The sequence below is a fragment of the Rhinatrema bivittatum genome, chromosome 14 (genome assembly GCF_901001135.1).
Source record: "Rhinatrema bivittatum chromosome 14, aRhiBiv1.1, whole genome shotgun sequence".
Taxonomy (NCBI): domain Eukaryota; kingdom Metazoa; phylum Chordata; class Amphibia; order Gymnophiona; family Rhinatrematidae; genus Rhinatrema; species Rhinatrema bivittatum.
Genome location: NC_042628.1, coordinates 69,824,814 through 69,845,546, shown reverse-complemented (window position 1 = coordinate 69,845,546; position 20,733 = coordinate 69,824,814). Strand labels below are relative to the sequence as shown.

The 20,733-nt window shown below is 47.5% G+C and overlaps 1 protein-coding gene across 5 annotated transcripts in view; it reads right to left on the bottom strand.

Moving 5' to 3' along the window:
- Positions 1-20,733, bottom strand: part of IGLON5 (IgLON family member 5) — a 418,463-nt gene that overhangs the window by 189,814 nt on the left and 207,916 nt on the right. For 3 of the 5 annotated variants that reach the window (XM_029576928.1, XM_029576927.1, XM_029576929.1), the window contains exon 2: positions 2,767-2,845. In XM_029576928.1, coding sequence (XP_029432788.1) covers positions 2,767-2,845 — 79 coding nt within the window. Of the gene's footprint in view, positions 1-2,766; positions 2,846-14,382; positions 14,448-14,955; positions 15,161-20,733 lie in introns of those variants that run through there. The other 2 variants (XM_029576930.1, XM_029576926.1) reach the window with 2 other exon arrangements.

Here is a 20,733-nt window from a genome sequence, read left to right as displayed (position 1 = left end):
ATTAACCTGTTTGTGTCTCAAACATATGCAAATCTATTCTGGATATCGACTGTGGAAATGCTGAAAACCAGCCATGCATGTGGCACTCGAAGACTGGAGTTCAGCATCCCTTTAGCTGCTTTTCTGGATATCCAAAATGAATGTACATCAGACATACATCCATGCACGTAGATAGCCGGAAAAGCGGACTGACTGATTGGGTCTCAGGACTCAAGGACACGGTTCCAGTGGATTGGATTCCCCCAAGAATGCAGGCTTCATCTGTAAAAGGACTAAAGCGAGGAGCCAGGAATATGTGATTAATCGCCCAGCTGCTCCTCCATGATCCATTGTTTCACCCAATAGCTTGATGCCTTCAGGGTGATATCCAGGTACTCCCGATGCCTCAATTTAGGCCCCCAAGTTAAGTTTCTATTTTCAGCCGATCTAAGGTGCCTTAATTTTGGGTTGATTGCAGGTGCACACCTTTAACTTTAGGGTCCTTAAACTGGGCCATGTATATTTACGCCAGGTAAGGCACCTAACTTTGCTCAACCGACCTGGGCACACCTTTCGCCCTGTCCATGTTTAAAGCACCTAAATTGAAGCACTGAGCAGGGGAGAATTTTTATTTTGGTAGACCTGGGCACCAAGCTCTTAAAGTCAGGCGCCCAGATCTTTTCATTTATGGATCCTCGTGCTCATCTGCCAACCTCTACAGTACCTTCCTCTTCCTGCTGTCATCCCCACTCACTTCCCATGACGATGTCAAAACAAAATGTAAAACTTGAGGAAGCAACGTGTGAAACCTGGCAAAGCCTTGACACAGCGTCACGTCCCTCTCATGTCACACAGCAACCCCACCAAGGGTCCACGCGGCAGAAAAGCAGTGTCTGTAAGTATCAACTCAACAAATACTTTCTGGGGCTTCAGAAAATAGTTCATGAAACCTCCACTGGAACTATTTCCTGTTGATCTCACAGCTAGTCATCTTTTCATGATATCCACAATGAATATGCATGAGATATATTTTAATATGCTAAGTCTCCAATATGTTCAAATACCTCACGCATATTCCTTGTGAACATCATGAAAAAGTGTGGGTTAGGATGACCATCACGCTCCATGTCAAAAGGGAGAGGCTAAGGTTACTCCTGGTTTTACCCCAAGCTTGTATGGAGATATTGTTTCAGCCTATCCTAGGAAAACCAGAAGTACATGTCCATGTATGCGATGGGGCAAACCCAGGGCTGGCTCAGTGTGTCTGTTTTGACAAGGTGGTCATTGTAATATATGAGAGTCATTCAAATACCTCGACGGTATAAATGGGGCTCAGAAAGCAACTACTCTTCACTAGAAAGTTCTAGAATAGGGGTCATGGATGGCACTGAAGGTGCATCATAAGGAAAGATTATTCCCAGAAAGGTAGTTAGGAGCCTGGGGTGGTGGACGTACAAATGGTATGAGAACCCAAGAAGACATGAGATAAGCAGAGAGGAGTAATGAGAATGCAAGCATAAAACCGGAGACCGAGTGGGGCCTGCCTTATCACAGACTACGTGGCTCTTGTAGTCAATATCGTATGTCCTAGCCTCTATTTCTATGGCAGTCTTTCTGGGATCTACCTCCGAGTGGCCGCTTGCTCCATCAATAAACCTAGGATTTCTCCCAATCTCTGGGTCCTGCCTTCTGTAGATCCCAGACTAGGTCAGTACGATTGGGAAATGCGAGGGGGACTGGGGAGAGTTAATTGCCGTTCTGCCAGGAAGCCGGAGATATCAGTGTCTAATCTGATCAGAAAAACTCAACAGAGCAAAGAGGTTAAGAGCTCTCTGCTCTGTCTGTCCATTAACCTCTCTAGCCCTTTCTCGTTCACTCTTAGCCTCAGCAGGAGTCCTGCAACAAGAGCTAAGGGCACTCATCCACGTTTCTGATAGAGGAAGAGGTATTAAAATATAAATTAGAAAAGCCCATCAGAGTTCTGCATGCGCTAGATGCCAATGAGGACAGCCCAGCACTTTCAGTTTTTAGACAGAGGAATACAATTTCTTTGTCATAAATAGATAAAGGTTACCAGGTCATTAGGGACAGTCCTGCCAGTGTATCTGTGGACCTCTAATCCCAGGGATGCACTGGGAGTAAAACCAGAATGGACCATCTGGACAACATAAATGGAGGGAGAGGGCAACAGTAACATTTCCTCCTGATGCAGGTCATTATCTGTCCAGTGCGGATTGTCTCAATTTTACCATCCTGCTACCTTATGGAACTTGTAGTCCTTTTTCTTGTTTCGGGGGTGGGGAAAGGTTGAGGGGGATTTGTAGCAGGAGTCCCAGAGTCAGAGTGGTCAACCTACCCCCACCTCATCATGAGATATCAGCCCAGTTCTTATAACTCTCATCCCAATGCTTTCTATAGGAAATTAAGAACCGGACTGGTCAGAAATGCCAAACAGAAAACCAGGACCAGCTCACATTTCATGAGACATGGAGTCCAGCTGTCGGGATGGGGGTCATCTCTCAATGAGATGGGGGCACAATGGCAACTCTGCAGAATTCTGAGGAGGTGAGAAGCCCAGGACTGGATCCGTTTCATTAGGGGCGACTTCCAGTTGCATCTCATCCAGTCCTGGCTTTGCCCCACTGCATGCATGGCGTTGTAATTCTGATTTCCCTAAAATAAGTAGGCAATGGGGGCAACACCAAGCCTGGATCAGCCTGTTTTGGATGCAGTGGGGTGGGAAACGAGGCTGAGAACAGGAATACAGATGGGGGGGTATTACCTTACCTGAGCGTGACATTGTCCCCCTGGCACACTGTGTGATTATCTGCAGTGGGGTTGAACTCGAAGCCCTGCACGAGGATTCCTAGGGGACACAGAGAAAGAGAGAGCAAATTAGGATGTTTAGAGGATTATAATCATCATCAAGGAACTCCCACTCACTAGCCTTTCTTTCACGAGGGTAAAGCAAGTCAGAACAATTCAACACAGTTGAAATTCAAAGCCTCGGGGGTTAAAAACCACTTTGTTGGACTCATCCCTTTGCATTGCTTATGTGGGGCGTTCTGCTTATTTATTTATTTATTTAAATACTTTTGATATACAGATACTCAAGACTGGTGTCTTATCGTACCGGTTTACATTGAAACAAGGGGTAACCAATTAACTATGAGAATAAATAAATAAAGTTACAAAGAACAAGGGGTTTACAGGATGGGAGAGTAGAGAGCGAAAGCAAAACAATTAGTATAATAAGTTATACATAACTAAGATTTAAAATAACGGAGTTTAACAAATAAACGAATGTAGCAGGCTTAGACAATAGACAATAGCTTAGTTTTCTGCTGTTCCAATCCTTTTTGGTTTCCAGATAAATCAAAATCCCCCCCGTAAAACGAATCTTCATTCAGAGCTACCTTGAATGAGCTGGCAAGGCAGCCACTAGGTGTCACTGTTGCACGATGGCCAGCAGGACTCCCCCAGTGCTGCCCCAGCCGCCTGCAGTGTCCTCCCAAGGGCCCCAAAGCCGGCTCCCGCCGACTTGCTGAAAATAAGGTTTTTGCACAATAACGCAGGTTTAAAAGCTCAGTCAATAGGGAGGGCCCGGAACTTTGCTTCCAGCAGTCACAGACTCTTTCAGCCAGATATAGAAAAACCGCATGGAGGTGAGCTGTTACAGCACTGCCGCCTGAGAGATGCATTAAACAAGAAACCTAATTAACAAGTAATGGGCTGCAGAGTTTCTCTCTTCCATGGCCCCAAACTTTCTGCATTAATGTGCGTAATTACTCATGCAGCCCTACGGCTGCCCAGGAGGGGCAATCATAGCGGAAGGATATTTATCGCAGCTGCAAGTGGCTTCTGCAGCGCTCCCTTCCTAAGGCACCAGCTGAAGCTCCAGACTCTTCCGAAGAGCAGCCTGCCTGCCTGCCTCCTCTTAGCTGTCTTATTGCCTACTTCTCCGTGTTTTTGTGTCCAAATGAATTTTAGTTCTCAGATTTTTATTGCTTTTTAAAATGTATTTATTGGGACTCAAACGTGAGCTCCTCTTATTATGGTTGCACCCCTGGTGTTTTTAAAGTCTCCTTCCCTGAGTCCCCTTATTCAGCTGTCTGTGCTGTATTCACAGTTTACATCTGTCAGTGTGATGTCTACTTGGGGCTCTGATGAAGATCTGTTCTTCAGCTGTCTGTGCTGTATTCACACTTTACATGTGTCAGTGTGATGTCTACATGGGGCTCTGATGAAGATCTGCTGCTTAGCTGTCTGTGCTGTATTCACACTTCACATGTGTCAGTGTGCTGCCTGCATGGGGCTCTGATGAAGATCTGATCCTCAGCAGTCTGTGCTGTATTCACACTTTACATCTGTCAGTGTGATGTCTACCTGGGGCTCTGATGAAGATCTGCTGCTTAGCTGTCTGTGCTGTATTCACACTTCACATGTGTCAGTGTGATGTCTGAATGAGGCTCTGATGAAGATCTGTTCTTCAGCTGTCTGTGCTGTATTCACACTTTACATGTGTCAGTGTGATGTCTGCATGAGGCTCTGATGAAGATCTGCTCTTCAGCTGTCTGTGCTGTATTCACACTTTACATGTGTCAGTGTGATATCTGCATGAGGCTCTGATGAATATCTGTTCTTCAGCTGTCTGTGCTGTATTCACACTTTACATGTGTCAGTGTGATGTCTGCATGAGGCTCTGATGAAGATCTGCTCTTCAGCTGTCTGTGCTGTATTCACACTTTACATGTGTCGGTGCAGGGTAAGCAATTCTGGTGCTGAAGTGCCACAAAAGGGTTTGGTTTTCAGTAAATATGCATGAGGTATTTTCTCATTGTCCTGCCAGACCAGGCTAGACTAGAGGGATTTACAAGCTGATCTGACCTGACATCCCTCCCTCTATATCCTGGTACAACGTCAGTAGTTCTCTGCCTCCAACAGGAAGGTGGAGGAAAGTGGTTCCTGGGGCAACAGGCTTAACATCAGGCTCTTCCTCCCCCAGGGCAATCTGGGCAAGGTCCCTGGGGAGAGGAAGAGCAAAGCAGGTCAAGCAACCCTGATTGATACATGGGGGTACAGCAGGGCACGGCAGATATTACCATGGGAAGCTTGCTGGGCAGACTGGATGGACCATCATTTCTATGTTCCTATCCCTGAATGTCCCTTTCCTGGCTGAAGGCACAGTTGTGCTCTGTGCCTTTAAGAAGTGTGAAAATAAATGCTGAAGGAGAGAAGACGGCTGAGGCTAGCGATGGTGACTCAGCCTGCTGTGCACTGCCGGGAAACCCCTTCCCGCTCTCCCAGAGCAGGTGGGAAGCGTGTTGGGGGGGGGGGGGGGGAGGGCTGGCATGTGCCTGGTGTGGAAGGGTTGTTCTGCAGGAGCTGCGATGGGGCAGGGAGGGGGGAATGCAGCAAGAGCAGAGCCCTAACCCTCCGGAGTCAGCATTTACTGCTGCAGGACGAGCAGGACACTCCTCCGGAGCCCTTGGAGCCATTGCTGGGAGACCCACAGAAAGGCCGGGGGCCAGGTGGCGAGGAGGAGGAGGAGGAGGAGGAGGGGGATTTTACTTCATTGTAATGCATAAAGCATTCTGTCATTTTAAAGGGAAGCAAATGCAGGTTAGCAATGCCATAATACTCTGTGGAAAGAGCCCAGCAAACCAAGAAAACGAGAGTGCACTCAGCATGGGGAAGACACCTGTCAGGTAAAGAAGAGGGAGGATTCCCAAGGAGAGGAAGAGGAAGGAGAGCAGATGAAGATAGCAGCAAACTCCACATTTAAATTATTCAGGACTTAGGACGTGGGGGCCCTAATCTCTAAGATGATCCATGCTCTCCAACTGGATGAGGATAGGCCAGGGGCGAAGAGGAGATCCCATCGTCACAGGAATCAAGAAACCGGCCAAGGCCTTCCCCCCATCCCCACAGCCATATTAGATATGCTCGGTGCAACATGCAGGGGAGCCATGGAAAAGCTGCGGCCCCTGCAATAGCAAGAGCGGGAGCGCCTGTTCTGGACGGGTGCAGGAGCCTTGATAGCAGACACTCCCCGTGATCTAGTCAGGTCGACGGCAGCTGGCGATGGCAGTCATGGCCGGCCGCTTCCTGGGGCTGATTCCTCCTCAAAGGCCGGATTGTGCAGCCTCGCACTCAGACAAGACTCTTGTCTGGGGACCGAATGGAGAAACTGGTTACGGACCTGGGGAAGTCAAAGCCGGGGAGACTTCCAGAGGACAAGAACAGATCTAAAAGAGGAGGGCTGGGCAGGGTGTGGCTGAAGGAAACTGGATAATATCGGCTGCCTAAAGTGCTCAGTGTTCAGAGAACCAGGCCACTGGGTACGGTTTGGCCTTCTGAGGCAGCAGGCGCCATGGTGGAGACAGAGGAAGCCGAGGGCCAGCATCTAGTAAGAGTCCCCAGGTGATGTTGTGCTGGACCCCCCCTTGTAGACAAACATCTCCAGGATAACTCGAGACCAGCGGGTCCTAGAAGTCATTTGGTGGTGATAAGCCTTGGAGCTGAAAGCCCCCATAAGAGAATCCTTTGTTTTTTCTTCATGCAAGATTTAAAAAAAGGAGGTGGTACAGGCAACAGCAGACAGATTACATTATCTGTGCCAGGAGAAAGGGTAGGGAAAGGAAGATATTCTATTTTACCCTGTTCCAAAGAAGGAAGGGATATTTTAACCATTTCTAGGTATAAAAAGGTGTGAACTAGTGCAATCGGATGGCACTGCCAGCGCTATCTGCACGTTCCTGTACTGGGAAACCCCTTTCAAGTCAAGGCTTTGCCTTTCGAATTAGCCATGGCTCCCAGGACCTTCACAAAATAACGGCAATGGTAGGAGAAAGGGAATACACCTAGAAGATTGGTTGATAAGAACGGACATCTTGCTGGAGGGATGCCAAGCGACAGACGAGATCATACAGACCCGGGGAGGAGCTGGGATGGGTGGCAAACAGAGACCAGAGCCAACCGGTGCCCTCACAAACACAAACCTATCTAGGAGTCCAGCTCAGTGCGAGGAGAGAAAAAGTGTGCTTAATGGACAAGTGGATCAACGTAAGGGAGATGCCGACATCAGCTTCCCCATGGGCATGCCAGTATTTGCAACTTGTAGGCTCCGTGATGGCAGTGATTGAGGTGGTTCCCTGGACAAGCAGAGCCTGCTGACAAGATGGCCCCCGCAAAGTCGGGAGTGTGGCAAGGCATGACAGATGACAGAGCAGCTGAAGAGTCTTCTGGAGTGGTGGCCGGTGATGACCAATCTACAAAAGGGAGTAAGCTTGGACACCCCCCCCCCCATACACACATTGTGTTAAATCACCACAGATGCAAGCAGGTCTGGTAGGGGGGATGCATTGGGAGGGACAAATGGCACAAGGTCTCGGGTCCAATATGGAGGGGCCATTCTCCATGAACCACCTGGAGACCCAAGCCATCAGGTGTGTATGGAACAGCGTCCTCCCCAAAGTAACAGGGAAAGCAGTCACTGTCAGGGTATTTTCAGGCAGTTCCAGGGCAGTAGCCCTGTGTCAACAGGAAAGGAAGAACAAAGAGCCTGCAAGCGGCCAAGGAGTCAGAGCTCTGTAGGAGGTGTGTGGAAGTATAGCAGGAGAACTCGACATCCAGTCCCACTTCCTAAGCCGTCGCTTACAGGGAATGGGCACTGGCTGAAGAAGCATTCAACCAAATTATGGCCAAATGGGTTCGCCCCCCCAGTGGGATCTAATGGCAAGAACGCCACGGCAAAGGAGTTCTTCAGCTGAGAAAAACAAAAAGAGAGAATGGGGATCCAGGGGGATAGATGCAGCCCCGAAACCCAGTACTGAATGCATTCCTGCCCTGGCCAATGTGGTGAGCAGGATGGTGGAGCCTCCAAGGACAGTTATACTGGGAGCCCCAGAGTAGGCAAGATACTCGTGGTATGTGGACCTAGTCGGGCTCGTTAAGAGAACCAATCAGATTCAGTCAACTGCAAGATCTTTTGCACCAAGCACTGGTATCCATGGAGGATCCAGCACAGTGTTGTCTTATGGCATGGCTCTTGAGAGGAAGAGACTCAGTAGAAGAAATGATATTGATTTTACTGAAGGCAAGGAAGATTTCCAGCTCTCTAACGTACATTACAATTTGGAAAATCTTTTAAGGGTGGTGCAGAAAGAGAATTGTACACCCAGAGAAAACTCAAATAGCTGCTATTCTGCAATTCTGATGGGATGGGCTAGATAAAGGATTATCTGTGAGCTCAGTGCAGGTACAGTCGACAGAAATTGCATGCTATAGCAGTCAGGGTATATGGCCTCCTTAGTGTCGCATCTGGATGACGTCTGCTTCCTGAAAGGGGCACGCTGAATTAACACGCCAGTGAAACTGCTAGTCCCACTGTGGGACCTTAATCTGACAGGGGCACCATTCGAGCATCCATAAAGGATGTTACATTGAAGACAGTGATATTAGTGGATGTTTATTCAGCCAGAAGGATCTCAGAGTCGCAGGCATTATCCTGCAGTGATCCTTACCTGATCGTTTTGAAAAAAAATGGTCACCATCAGCCCCGTCCCATCATTCCTAATAAAGGTAGTATCAATTTTCATATAATTCTAGTCATCTCAATGCCAGGCTTTAGGAAAGCGGAGTGTCAAGATGGTTTCTAGACATGCATAGGGCTCTTTTGAGATATCATGAATAACTTCCAGAAGTCAGACAAACGTTTTGTGTTGTTTGCAGGGACCCAGAGAGGAGAAGCAGCCTCTAAGGCAACAATTGCATGATGGATTAAAAAAGTAATAGAGGCAGCACACATATTAAAGGGAAAGCAGTCACTAGAGGGTCTAGGAGCACATTCCATGAGGGTTCAGACAGCGTCATGGGCAGAACAGATTAGTAGCCCCAGCAGAAGTCTGCAGGGCAGCCACATGGGCATCACTACATTCATCTACAAACACTATGGGCTGAACCTTCAGGAGAGGGAGGACATAGCCTTTGCCACAGGGGTCCTGGAAGCAGCTCTAGGATACACTTGCCCAAGCTAGGTACCACTTAAGTACATCCCACTTGCCTGGACTGGTCTGCCAGGATGATGAGGATGGTTCAATTAGGTTCTTATCTGCTAATTGTCTTTCCTTGAGACCTGACAGACCAGTCCAGAAACCACTCGAGAAGGAATTGGTCAGAAGCGAGATACATAAGAGCAATAGGTGAAGCATGCACAAAAAAAAGGGTTGGGGTGGTGGGGGTGAAGGAACATATCGATATATAGATATAAATTAAAGGAGTACCCCTTTCCAGGAAGGAAATGCAACTCAGGGAGAAGAGAGCAGAGGTGATGCTCAATCCCTTACAATTTTTTGTTACTGAAATTATTTTTTTTTCCCATTTGGTAATATCTCCATTTGAGTTCCAGGGGAGCCTACAACTCAACTTGGGCAAGAGACTACTGACGCCTTCCCTCCTGCACCAGAATGTATAAGAAGGGACATCAGATCAGATCAGCTTGCTCTCTGCCTCCATCTGCTGGTAAGGAGGACAAATCTCACTTATCTGGACTGGTCTGTAGGGACTCAAGGAAAGAGAATTAGCAGGCAAGGAGGAGCGGACTAGGAGGGAACTTTCCTACCCCCTACTCTAACCTCCCTTCCCCTTCCCCTCTCCTCCCCTCTAAAACCATTTAAAAAATTTTTTTTTACCTTTTACTTCAGGGCCTGACCTGAAGTAACATGTGCGTGCCGGCAGCCAGGACAGCGAGGAATGGTGCTGTCCTGGGCCGGGCCGCCCTGCTCCACCCCCCAGACCGCCCCCTTTTAAGACCCTGACACTTAAGCGCGTCCTGGGGCTTACGTGCGTGGCCGGGCCCGTTTGAAAATTAGCCCGGCACGCATAAGGCCTGGGATTTACGCGCGCCGGGGTTTAAAAATCCGGCCGTAATTGAACTGCTTGCATGCACTGCAAATATAAAGTATTTCATGCATATTCTTGTGGCCGTCCTGAAAACCAGACCTGGTGGTGGCACCAAGATTGGCGTTGCTTTTCTCCATATCAGTGGGTCACCTGTATGGGTCTCTGGTGATGATCTACTCAAGGGGCAGGCAACTCCGGTCCTTGGGTGCCACAAGCCTTTCAGGTTTGCATTTGCATAGAATGGAGGCAGGGAATTCACATGCATCTCAGATTATCTTGAAAACCCCACCAGTTTGCAGTACGCGAGGACCAGAATTGCCTGCCTCTGATATACATTATTGTATGTGAGCTGATGATCCGCCATCTGCCCATCCTTTCATCATTATGCAGGGGAAAGGAATGAAGATGAACGAGTCCAGGGTCTAAAAATGATTTAGACTGCACAATTCTTCCCATGTGCTACAGATGATACCGTCCGAAAAGTAAAGTTTTATTTCTCAAATCGCCCATAAAATTAGCATATTTACCAAAGTATTTGCAACAGAAATTAATGGGAGAATTGCTGCCCGTTTGTTCGAAAGCAGCGCGGTCCACAGCACTTGGCAAACGCTTTGCGGTCACTGCGAGGACCAGACTGAAGGAAGCGGAGGGGGGTGTGGATATGGACACCCGCTCCCAAACTTTACAATTATGCATCCTCCAAAGCGCGAGCGCTCTTGGTAGCTGGTCCTGTGCTGTGGAACTCAATGCCTACAGCGTTACGAATGGAACCGTGCCCCAAAAACTCAAAGCTTGGCTCTTCACACAGGCTTATACCTAAAACCTACACCTTCCACCACCTTACCTCCCTCATCTCTACTCCCTTTCAACATCCTTATTGTTAATCCCTACCCCTTCTCTCGTAACTTGTCTCCCCCTTCTCCTTAACCTCTCCCCCCCTGACCCCTTTCTTCCCACTCCTGTTCCTCTCCCCCTCCTTAAACTTCTCTTCCCTCTTCCCCTCTATTCCACTCTCTCTGCCCTTGCCCTCTTTTCCCACTCTCCTTTCCAGAATTATCCAGTTTTCTGCCTTAATTACCCCAGTCACATTTTCCTAGTCTTATGTTCCAAAAACATAGCAATATGCATATATCCTGTTATCCTGTTACTCCACATTCTCGTTGCTTTTTAGTTATGCTATACTATATATTATGTTACCATGTTCTTTAGTTATTCCCTATAATTATCATTTAACTCTGTTAATGACTACTTATTTATTTATTTATTTAGAAACTTTTATATACCGGTATTAGTGGGGACATCATGCCAGTTTACATTTGAACTGTGTTGAAATGTACCGATGTTCGTTATAATATATCCACATATCATATTTTAATTTCCCTATGTTCTAACTCGTTTATTGTCAAACGCCCAGGCGTATTTCCTTGTTGTATGTACACCGACGTGATATCTTTGATCAGCGGCGGTATATAAAAACCAATAAATAAATAACATGGAAGAAAATTCTCCAGAGCGCTGTGCACGAAGGCTCGGGTTGCCAGATCCCACCTGGTTCTGACCGAACCCAAAAGGGTCAGGGGGAAGTTATATGTCCCAAAAAGGAAAATTCCTCCTCAGGCTTTGCAAACGGGCAGACTAGAGAAGCTGCACGGTCCTTTCTTGCTTGAAGTTTCTGGTTTCCACAAGGGCGAAAAGTTGACCTAGAAGCTGCAGGCTGCAAACTGGGTGCCACTGCTCTCACTAGATAGATGCACATAAGTGACAATTGTTACTCCTTGGAGCCTGCGGTCCAGGCATGCTTCTGTCACTTGATTAGTACTTTTATTAGGGAATTCCAAATCGTTCAGTGGGGCGTCTGAAGAGAGCGAGAGAGATCCTGGGTTCAGTATTTACGTTGGATGAAAACGCTTGGCTCTTTCTGCATTCCATCTTCATGATCTGGTTTTCCTCTGTATTTAATTCCTGACATTCTCCTTGTTATCCTTCTCCTGAGGAGGCTCCCTCATCCTGTTCAGAAATCGACCAAAGAAGCCACCAGCGCTTATAGAAAACACTTAGTGATGTTTTGCTAACTGAGTGCTGGAAGGATAGACAGAGAAGGCAGCAAAATCAATGGCTCTTTGCACTCCTCTTATAAAGCACTGGGGATGTACAGCACCATCAGTCTCTGGGATTCAGGCTTTCACAAAGACTTCAGCTCTCATACCCATTCCCGAGCCCCTTGGCAGCTGTCCGAAGTGTCGCACTATTGCAGTGCTTCCCAAACTTGGCCAATGACCTCACAGTCAGTTGGATTTTCAGGAACTCTACAATGAATATGCAGAAGATGATTTTGCAATACATTGGGAATCCAGTATATGCAAATTTATCTCATGCATATTCATTATGGATATCCTGGGAGAAATCAGCTGGCTGCAGGTCGATAGGACAGATTTGTCACCCACTAATTGGGCACCTAAAGGAGGCTAATTTATTTGTCTAGTGGCACAGGAAGTTAGAACCAGGGTAGTGGTATTCACTTCCAGTCTTCAAGGGCTGCAATCGGTTTGGGTTTACAGGATATCCCTAATGAATATGCACAAGACAGATTTGCTTTCAAGTGTATGTAAATCTATCTCATGCATATTCATTAGGGGCATACTGAAATCCTGAAGACTGGAAGTGAATACTGCTGAACCAGTGTGACCAGCTGGCTGTGTTTTGGCAAGGCTGGAAGAGCCATGTCTGATTTAGCCTATTGTACGCACAGACCTGTAGGTGATTTCCCCAAGAAAAGTAGCAGTACAAATCCATGCTTAAGAGTTTTGGGCTGTGATTCAGGAGACAGACAAGGGCATGCGTTGGACTTGCCTCTGCCGCCTACTGCATTTAAGACCCAATGACACAGACATAGATACAGAGGCTGGGAATGGCTTATTGTGGACTGCAATGCTGCCCTGCCTGAGCTGTTCCGCTGCAGTCAGCAACCAATCTCATGCTTATCAGCTGGCCCATTTGCGGATCCTAGCTTCTATTTCTGCAAAAAGCCAGTAAGCAAGTGCCAACCCTTAGCCAATTACCACAAATGAGATTAATTAAATCATATCCTAATTGCTAGGTACAGGATCAGCTGCATTTGGATGTTTTTTCTCTGATGTTTCATATTCTATTCCTCCAATTCTATCCTTCATGCTTGGGCTACTGATACAAGGAACGGATCCCCTTCTGAATGTTCATCTTACTCCCAAAACATCTCTCTCTCCCTCCCTTCTTCCTATCCCTCCTTCCCACACATTTATGTCAGAGGGAGCAAGGGACCAGATTTAGGAGCAGTCTCGGCTATGGAGCATGCTTAGCTAATAAGAAAGTAGCAGGTTATTTCTGATTGATCAGGACACATTATATGTAAATATATTCTGTAGATTTATAACTATAGATATATGTATAAATTGTGTTTGTATGCATGTATATTTTAATGCGTGTAATATATAAATGTATCTATGTGTATGTGTGTGTGCTCAATATTCCATATACATTTCCATATACCCTGCATATGATTTAAAAGTGCTGATATTCACTGTTGGAGGATAAGAAACAATCATTACGGAGAGAGCTGGAGAGGACTTTTTTTTGGGAGGGGGTCAGAGCTCTGGCTATGCCCCCTGGCTCCATGTCTGTTCCAGATGGCCATTATCTTTTAAGGGCTGAGTAGGTGGGCAGCTCTCCAGCTCCTTTCCTCTCATCCAGCTGGAGCCACTCTCATGCGACTCCGCAGAAAAGGAGAGAATAAAATCCCTACAGCAATTACACAGCCTGAATAAGTATTTTCCATCCCTCTGCCCCCGGTCTGCAGACAGAGAATTCAGTAATGTGTGTGTAACCTTGCTGTGCACATCATAGAAAATTCTCTGGCCAGGCCTGGAGAACCTCCATGGGGTGCGATAAAACGGGGGCAGCTCGGAGGATGCGGAACGTGCTTTAGAATTTCCATGAGGTCGTTGATTGCCTTTGCCCTGGTTACTTATGAGTGGAGGAGGCAGGTTAGCGTTGCTCATGAGTGTGCAGAGAATATGAATACAGCTCAAGAACAACTGTTTAAGGCCATCTAACTGTGAATTCCAAGTTCACTATTTGGGCTTTTGGGAAACAGAATGCCTTGGTGAGGAAGTAACTTGCTGGGAGCAATAGCGCTCCTGAAGTCACACACCACGTTTGCAATTCAGATTGCAGTTGATGGGTTGGAGTTGGGCCATTGCAATGTGGTAGAAGCCACTAGAGTGGCCATTGACACTTCCCTGGAATACAGGAGATCCTTTACCATATTTGATAGACTGATCATCCTCTGCCTTCCCTCCTCCTCACCAGATCAGTGAGAGTGACTGCAGGCTGGCAGTGGGGGCTTACCATAAGCACACACTTCCAGACTCTGTGGTTGCTGCTCCTCCCCTCTCCTGTATGTCCTGATTACAAAGGAAGCACAGACCATGGGGGAAAGAACAACTGAGGAGACACAGCACTCACCCACCATGTTTCCACTCTGCTTCTGCTCAGCCCATAGTACTGTGTCCCAAAAAACTGAGAGGAACCTGAAGGAGAGGAGGGGGGAATGGAAAACAACCTGGAAGTAAGGTGATAGAGGAATCTGGGAGACAAGAGAATAATCTGTATAGATGGAGGAAAGAGATGGAGGAAAAGCCTAATGGAGAGGAGAGACAGAGAGGAATCCAAGCTTAGAAGGAGATGAAGAGAGAAGAGATGGAAAGGAACCTGTGGGTCCATGAAGGGGAGATTGAAAAAGGCAGAAGATGAAGTTAAGGAGAATGGAAGCTGGAGAGGTGCTGGAGGAAGAGCAAGAGAAGACACAGAAGCACCTGGGAGGAAATAAACAGAAAGAGGAGGGGGATAGGTGAAGAGGTACCTGTGGGGAGGGAAGAATAGAGAGGAACATGGAAGAGCAGAAGGGAGGGATAGAGTGAGGAGAGAGCAGATGAAAAGATGAGTGAGGGGGAAAGGAGTAGGGGCGGTGGCAGTCACAGCCCGTGTCCACTCTGGCTCCCCGGTGGGTGGGCAGAGTCCTCATTCCATGTTGTCCACCTGCAGCCGTGGATCAGCTTGCAGCAGGCCTGCACGGGCGCTGCCTCCATCCGGAGCGGTGCCAGGTGGTTTCTGGCACAGAGAAGGATGTCCTTGATGCCGCGGAGGAGTTCCCGAGGGGTCTGGGATGGCTCCCCCAGCACGCGTGCGTCTTTGAAGAGCACCTGCAGCACGCAGACCGAGGCCTCACGCTCCTCCTTGGAACGCACGGCGTTCTATCTGTGACCTCGCGCGTGCACAAACGCCCTGAAGGCCATGCACGTGACGTCTCTGTCAGTCTCCTCCATGTGAAGCTGAGAGAGGCTAAGGTTTTCGTGGCACTCCCCCCTCCCCCCTTCCCTCTCGTTAGGTTTAAGTTCCAGCCAGATGGCTCCAGCTGAGCTTCAGCTCCCCGGGTTTCCCAATTAGCAATGTGAGAATGAGCAAAGGGACCGTGGCAGCCGCGATGCGGGGGCGAAGGTTTAGCTGTGCAGAGCGAGCCAGGCTCAAAACGCGATACGTCCTCCGCTAGAGAAAGCTGGGGTCGGAGGTGAGGAAAGCATGAAGGAGCCGTGCAGAATAATGCAGACGGACACACACCACAAGCTCCTCTTCAAAAGCAGCTGCCTGGCATCGAAGCGCAGGTTAAAAATGAGGGCAGCCCTGAGCCTCCTGCAACCCGCGGGTTCTGAGTACATCCCACACTGTTACAGGCCGATGCAATAAAACGTGCGGGAGAGCCGGCGCTCCGAGTCCAGCTCCCAGGCACCTCTCCTGGGCGAGTGAGTTTGTATTCAAATTAGGCCGCGCGCTAATAAGGAGGCGCTAGGGACACTAGCGCGTCCCTAGCGCCTCATTAGCGGCGGCTGTCAGCGGGTCCGACAACTGACGCTTAATTTTGCCGGCAGCGGTTTTGGAACCCGCTAACAGCCACGGTTTCGGAAAATGGACGCCGGCAAAATTGAGCGTCTGTTTTCGATCCTGCCGACCAGCGGGCAGATTTCTTTTTTTTGTATTTTCAGTGCCTCTGACTTAATATCGCTATGATATTGTCGGATGGTGCACAGAAAAGCAGTGTTTTCTGTGCACTTGTCCCGGTGCGTTCTATGGTTAATGCCTGCCTTTGGCCAGGCGTTAATTTCTGAGAGTAAAATGTGTGGCTTGGCCGCACATTTTACTTTCAGTATTCTGGGGTAATAACTAATTGGCTCATCAGCATGCATTTGCATGTGATGAGCGCTATTAGTTTCAGGGGGGGGGGTGGCTGCGCATTTTCCACGCGCTATTACAACCCCCTTACAATACAAGGGGGCAGTAGCGTATCTAAAACGCGTGGCCAAACGGGGGCTAAACAGTGCGCTCGACCTGTAAGGGAGCCCAGCAGAGCCGGGGGCATGAATGTCCCGTGACACAGCAGCACTGAAAGACAAGACCCCTGGCAAAGTACCAGAGGGGAACCCGGGCTCAGCTCAGTAGGGAATATCCAAGCTGCACTGGAAGGGGAGGGTTTGGTGCTCAGGGGTGTGCTGGGATAGGCAATGACTTGTTGCAGTGGGCTTACAAGGTGAAGAAAAGGGCACGCTGGGAAGGATTAGGCAGCATGGCACTTGTGTAGCGTTACCAGCTGATTCCAGGTGTCCTCAGCCAGGCTGATCTAGTGCTACATGTACCTCCCACTGCATACAAACCTCTGTAGTTCCTTCTTCTCTAGGGGAATCAGAACTATAAAGGCACACAGTGGGGATAAAACCAGGGCTCATCACCTGTCCTAGTTGACTTGGAGCTATCTGGAAAGCTGATATATTGGAAATTTCTAGATTAAGGGTAAAATACAAAAAAAGAAACACATCTACTTGTAAGACGCCAAAGTGCTGGACCAAAAGACTGAGAAAGTCTCTCTCACAAATCTCTCTCCCTAGCTGGGTCTCCTTCTCATAATCTGTACGTGTGTGTCTCTCTCTCTCGTTGCTTGTGTAGGAGCCGCCGAGATGTCTCTCTCTCTCTCTCTCAGGCTGGGATTTCTCCTAGAGATTTCTCCCCCTCGCTGCTTTCCTTCCTGATCTGTGTGAAACTGAAGGCTACTTTTTGAGGAAGCACTTAGGCTGCTAAGCAGGCCGTAGAAGTTCACCTCCTACCAGGGCTAGTCCCATCGACCTATGGCAATCCCAGTTATTGGAAATGGAGCATCCTTGTGGATGGCAGCACCCGCATCTGAAGAGACAGCAAGGCAAATATTGTAACGCTCCCTCGAACAGCAAAAGATGTCATATTGGCAGGTGCAAACTGAAAACAGAACAAGCTGAACTGCTACCGATCCTACACAGAAACTACACGCAGGCAGAGTACCTCACTTCGGTCACAAATGTAAAAAACAGGAAGACCCTCACCAAGTACAGGAAAGGATAAGGGCTCACAGACTGGAACCAGAACGATACAGACAAAAACTAAACTGGAAACCCCAGAGGCCAGACTCTGTGGGCAGTGCAACACATGAGAAACAGGAACAGAAATGCATTTCCTCCTGTGCTGTGCAAAATACAAATCTAGGGAGACCCCCAAATTATTGTTGCGTTAGTGTGGCGTGCCTTGATGGGAGCACAGAAGGCTACGGGTGGGAGAGACCCTGGAAAACTATCATGGTTGGAAAGTTTAGAAAAAAAATGTTAAAAATTTCACTTGCAATACCAGTGAAAGGCCATAGGATGGCGTGTTGGATGTGTGAGCACTATAGACAGTTGATAATGGAGTTTGGGAAAATGCGTGTATATTTTCTTAAAGGTTTGGGTTTCTCTGGTTGGTTGATGAAAGAGAAGCGAGCAGTATAAAGGGGGAAGTTTTTTGTGGGGTTTGTCCTTTCCGCCCCTTCCCTTGCCTGTGTAGGGTGGGGATTATGAAGCTCCAGCTATGGGATTGACTGGAATACCCAGCCTGCAGGCTCAGAGGGCCAAGGACCCTCCAAGGGGAGTGGGACTCTGCAGGGGCTCCCCCTCCCCCAAGGGGAGAGGCCTGAAGCCAAGAAGTGGAGAGGAGTCCACCTTCTCCATGAGGGTTGGACCAAAGCGGAAATGTACGATCTGGTGGCTGAAGAGGATTCACAAGGAGGAGAAGGGCAGGATTGGGGTAAATTCAGAAAACTGGGAGTGCCCCAGGTGTCCTTTGCTGTGCGGAGGTGTCGGGAACAGCACAGAGAGAAAGGAGCGGTTTAACTCCACCCCCGAGGAGCCTCTCAGGGTGGTGCGACGGAGAGGTCCGAGTGCGTGGTGCTGTCTTCCTACTCGCAAGGACCTACCAGAGAGAGGTGCAGAGTGGGAGCACGAGTGGGGGGATGTCAGGTGAATGTATGCCCCAGGATGTTCCTGGAGCGCAGTGTCCCTGGAAACCCGCACTAAGAGGATAGTGAGGTGGAGATGGGTGCAAAGGTCCATGACCACATGAGGAAATGTGATTATGTGTTTGGTCCCCATGGGATGAGAGCTTTCACACGGGTGGGCTTGAACAGCTCAGCCCTCACTTACGGCTGAGAGAGAGAGAAGAGGGTGGAGAGGATATCCGGTTGGTAATATTCACTGTTATGGAAGCCCCTGATTTTCTGACTTGCTCGGTAACCTCATCCATGTACAGAGCTTTGCTTGGCTGCATCTTCCAGAGAATAATGTTGCTGTGTTTGGAATTTGATGCAATGTGTCAGTCTCCGTTATTCTGCCAGCCCACCCCAGTGGATGGAGTCAGAGAAGGTGGAGGCGAGTAGTAACAAATCAGCATAACGCACCGATCTGATGAACCAACCAAATAAATTTAGAAGGGACGACCACTGCCCAGCTGGGAAGTCACGTTCCTTCATTTTATGTACCAGAGATGTACATTTCTCAAAGCTAACAGAGAAAATCAAAGGCTTCCCCTCAAAAGAATGAGCAAGAAAATAACTCTTTATAATTCTAGGAGAAAGAGGAGAAACAGCAGCTATAGCAGCAAAATGTGTGGTAACCTGCCAGCAGGCCAGAGATGAAACCTGACCAGGGACAATAGGGACCAGCATCAAAACCCGAGACGCGTCCCTGTACTTTCCGTAACATTGATTGTTACCATTCTGTAATTTCCCCCTTCTTTTCCTATCCTTTTATTTTAATTATTCTGTAGAGGTGGGGGATGGTTGTTTTGGATTTATTATATAAATACCAAGAGACAAGATTTTTGTAATTCCGTTTTCACTTATTGCATGCTGTTACTATTTTATTTCTCGTTTCTTTCTATATTCGATGGATTTGTATATGTCTCTTGAATAAAGATATATTTCAATAAAAGGCAGAATATAAATGCTATTACATAAATAAAATGTAAAACTGCCATGCCAATAAAGTTGTTTGAATCTTGAATCTGCTGTGGGTGCAGGGCAGGGTCAGGACCAGGCTGCTCTCAGCTTAAAGCAGGTGCTCTCTGCCTCTTAGTAGGTGGAAGGAAGGCAAAACGATTACCGTCATGGTTAAAAGGTGAGGTGAAAGAGGCTATTTTAGCCAAAAAAAATCCTTCAAAAATTGGAAGAAGGATCCATCTGAAGAAAATAGGATAAAACATAAGCATTGTCAAGGTAAGTGTAAAACATTGATAAGACAGGCGAAGAGAGAATTTTGAAATGAAGTTAGCCATAGAGGCAAAAACTCATAACAAAAACTTTTTAAAATATATCCAAAGCAAGAAACCTGTGAGGGAGTCGGTTAGACCATTAGATGACAGAGGGGTTAAAGGGGCTCTTAGTGAAGATAAGGCCATTGCAGAAAGACTAAATGAATTCTTTGCCTCCGTGTTTACTAATGAGGATGTTGGGGAGATACCAGTTCTGGAGATGGTTTTTCAGGGGTGATGACTCAGACGAACTGAACGAAATCACTGTGAACCTGGAAGATGTAGTAGGCCAGATTGACAAACTAAAGAGTAGCAAATCACCTGGACCGGATGGTATGCATCCTAGGGTTCTGAAGGAACTAAAAAATGAAATTTCTGATCTATTAGTTAAAATTTGTAAACCTATCATTAAATCATCCATTGTACCTGAAGACTGGAGGGTGGCCAATGTAACCCCAATATTTAAAAAAGGCTCCAGGGCGATCCGGGTATTATAGACCAGTGAGCCTGACTTCAGTGCCGGGAGGAAAAATAGTGGAAACTATTCTCAAGATCAAAATTGTAGAGCATATAGAAAGACATGATTTAATGGGACACAGTCAACATGGATTTACCCAAGGGAAGTCTTGCCTAACAAATCTGCTTCATTTTTTTGAAGGGGTTAATAAACATGTGGATAAAGATGAACCGGTAGATATAGTGTATATGGATTTTCAGAAGGCGTTTGACAAAGTCCCTCATGAGAGGCTTCTACGAAAACTAAAAAGTCATGGGATAGGAGGCGATGTCCTTTCGTGGATTACAAACTGGTTAAAAGACAGGAAACAGAGAGTAGGATTAAATGGTCAATATTCTCAGTGGAAAAGGGTAAACAGTGGCGTACCTCAGGGATCTGTATTGGGACCAGTGCTTTTCAATATATATATAAATGATCTGGAAAGGAATACGACTAGTGAGGTTATCAAATTTGCGGATGATACAAAATTATTCAGAGTAGTTAAATCACAGGCAGACTGTGATACATTACAGGAGGACCTTGCAAGACTGGAAGATTGGGCATCCAAATGGCAGATGAAATTTAATGTGGACAAGTGCAAGGTGTTGCACATAGGGAAAAATAACCCTTGCTGTAGTTACACGATGTTAGGTTCCATATTAGGAGCTACCACCCAGGAAAAA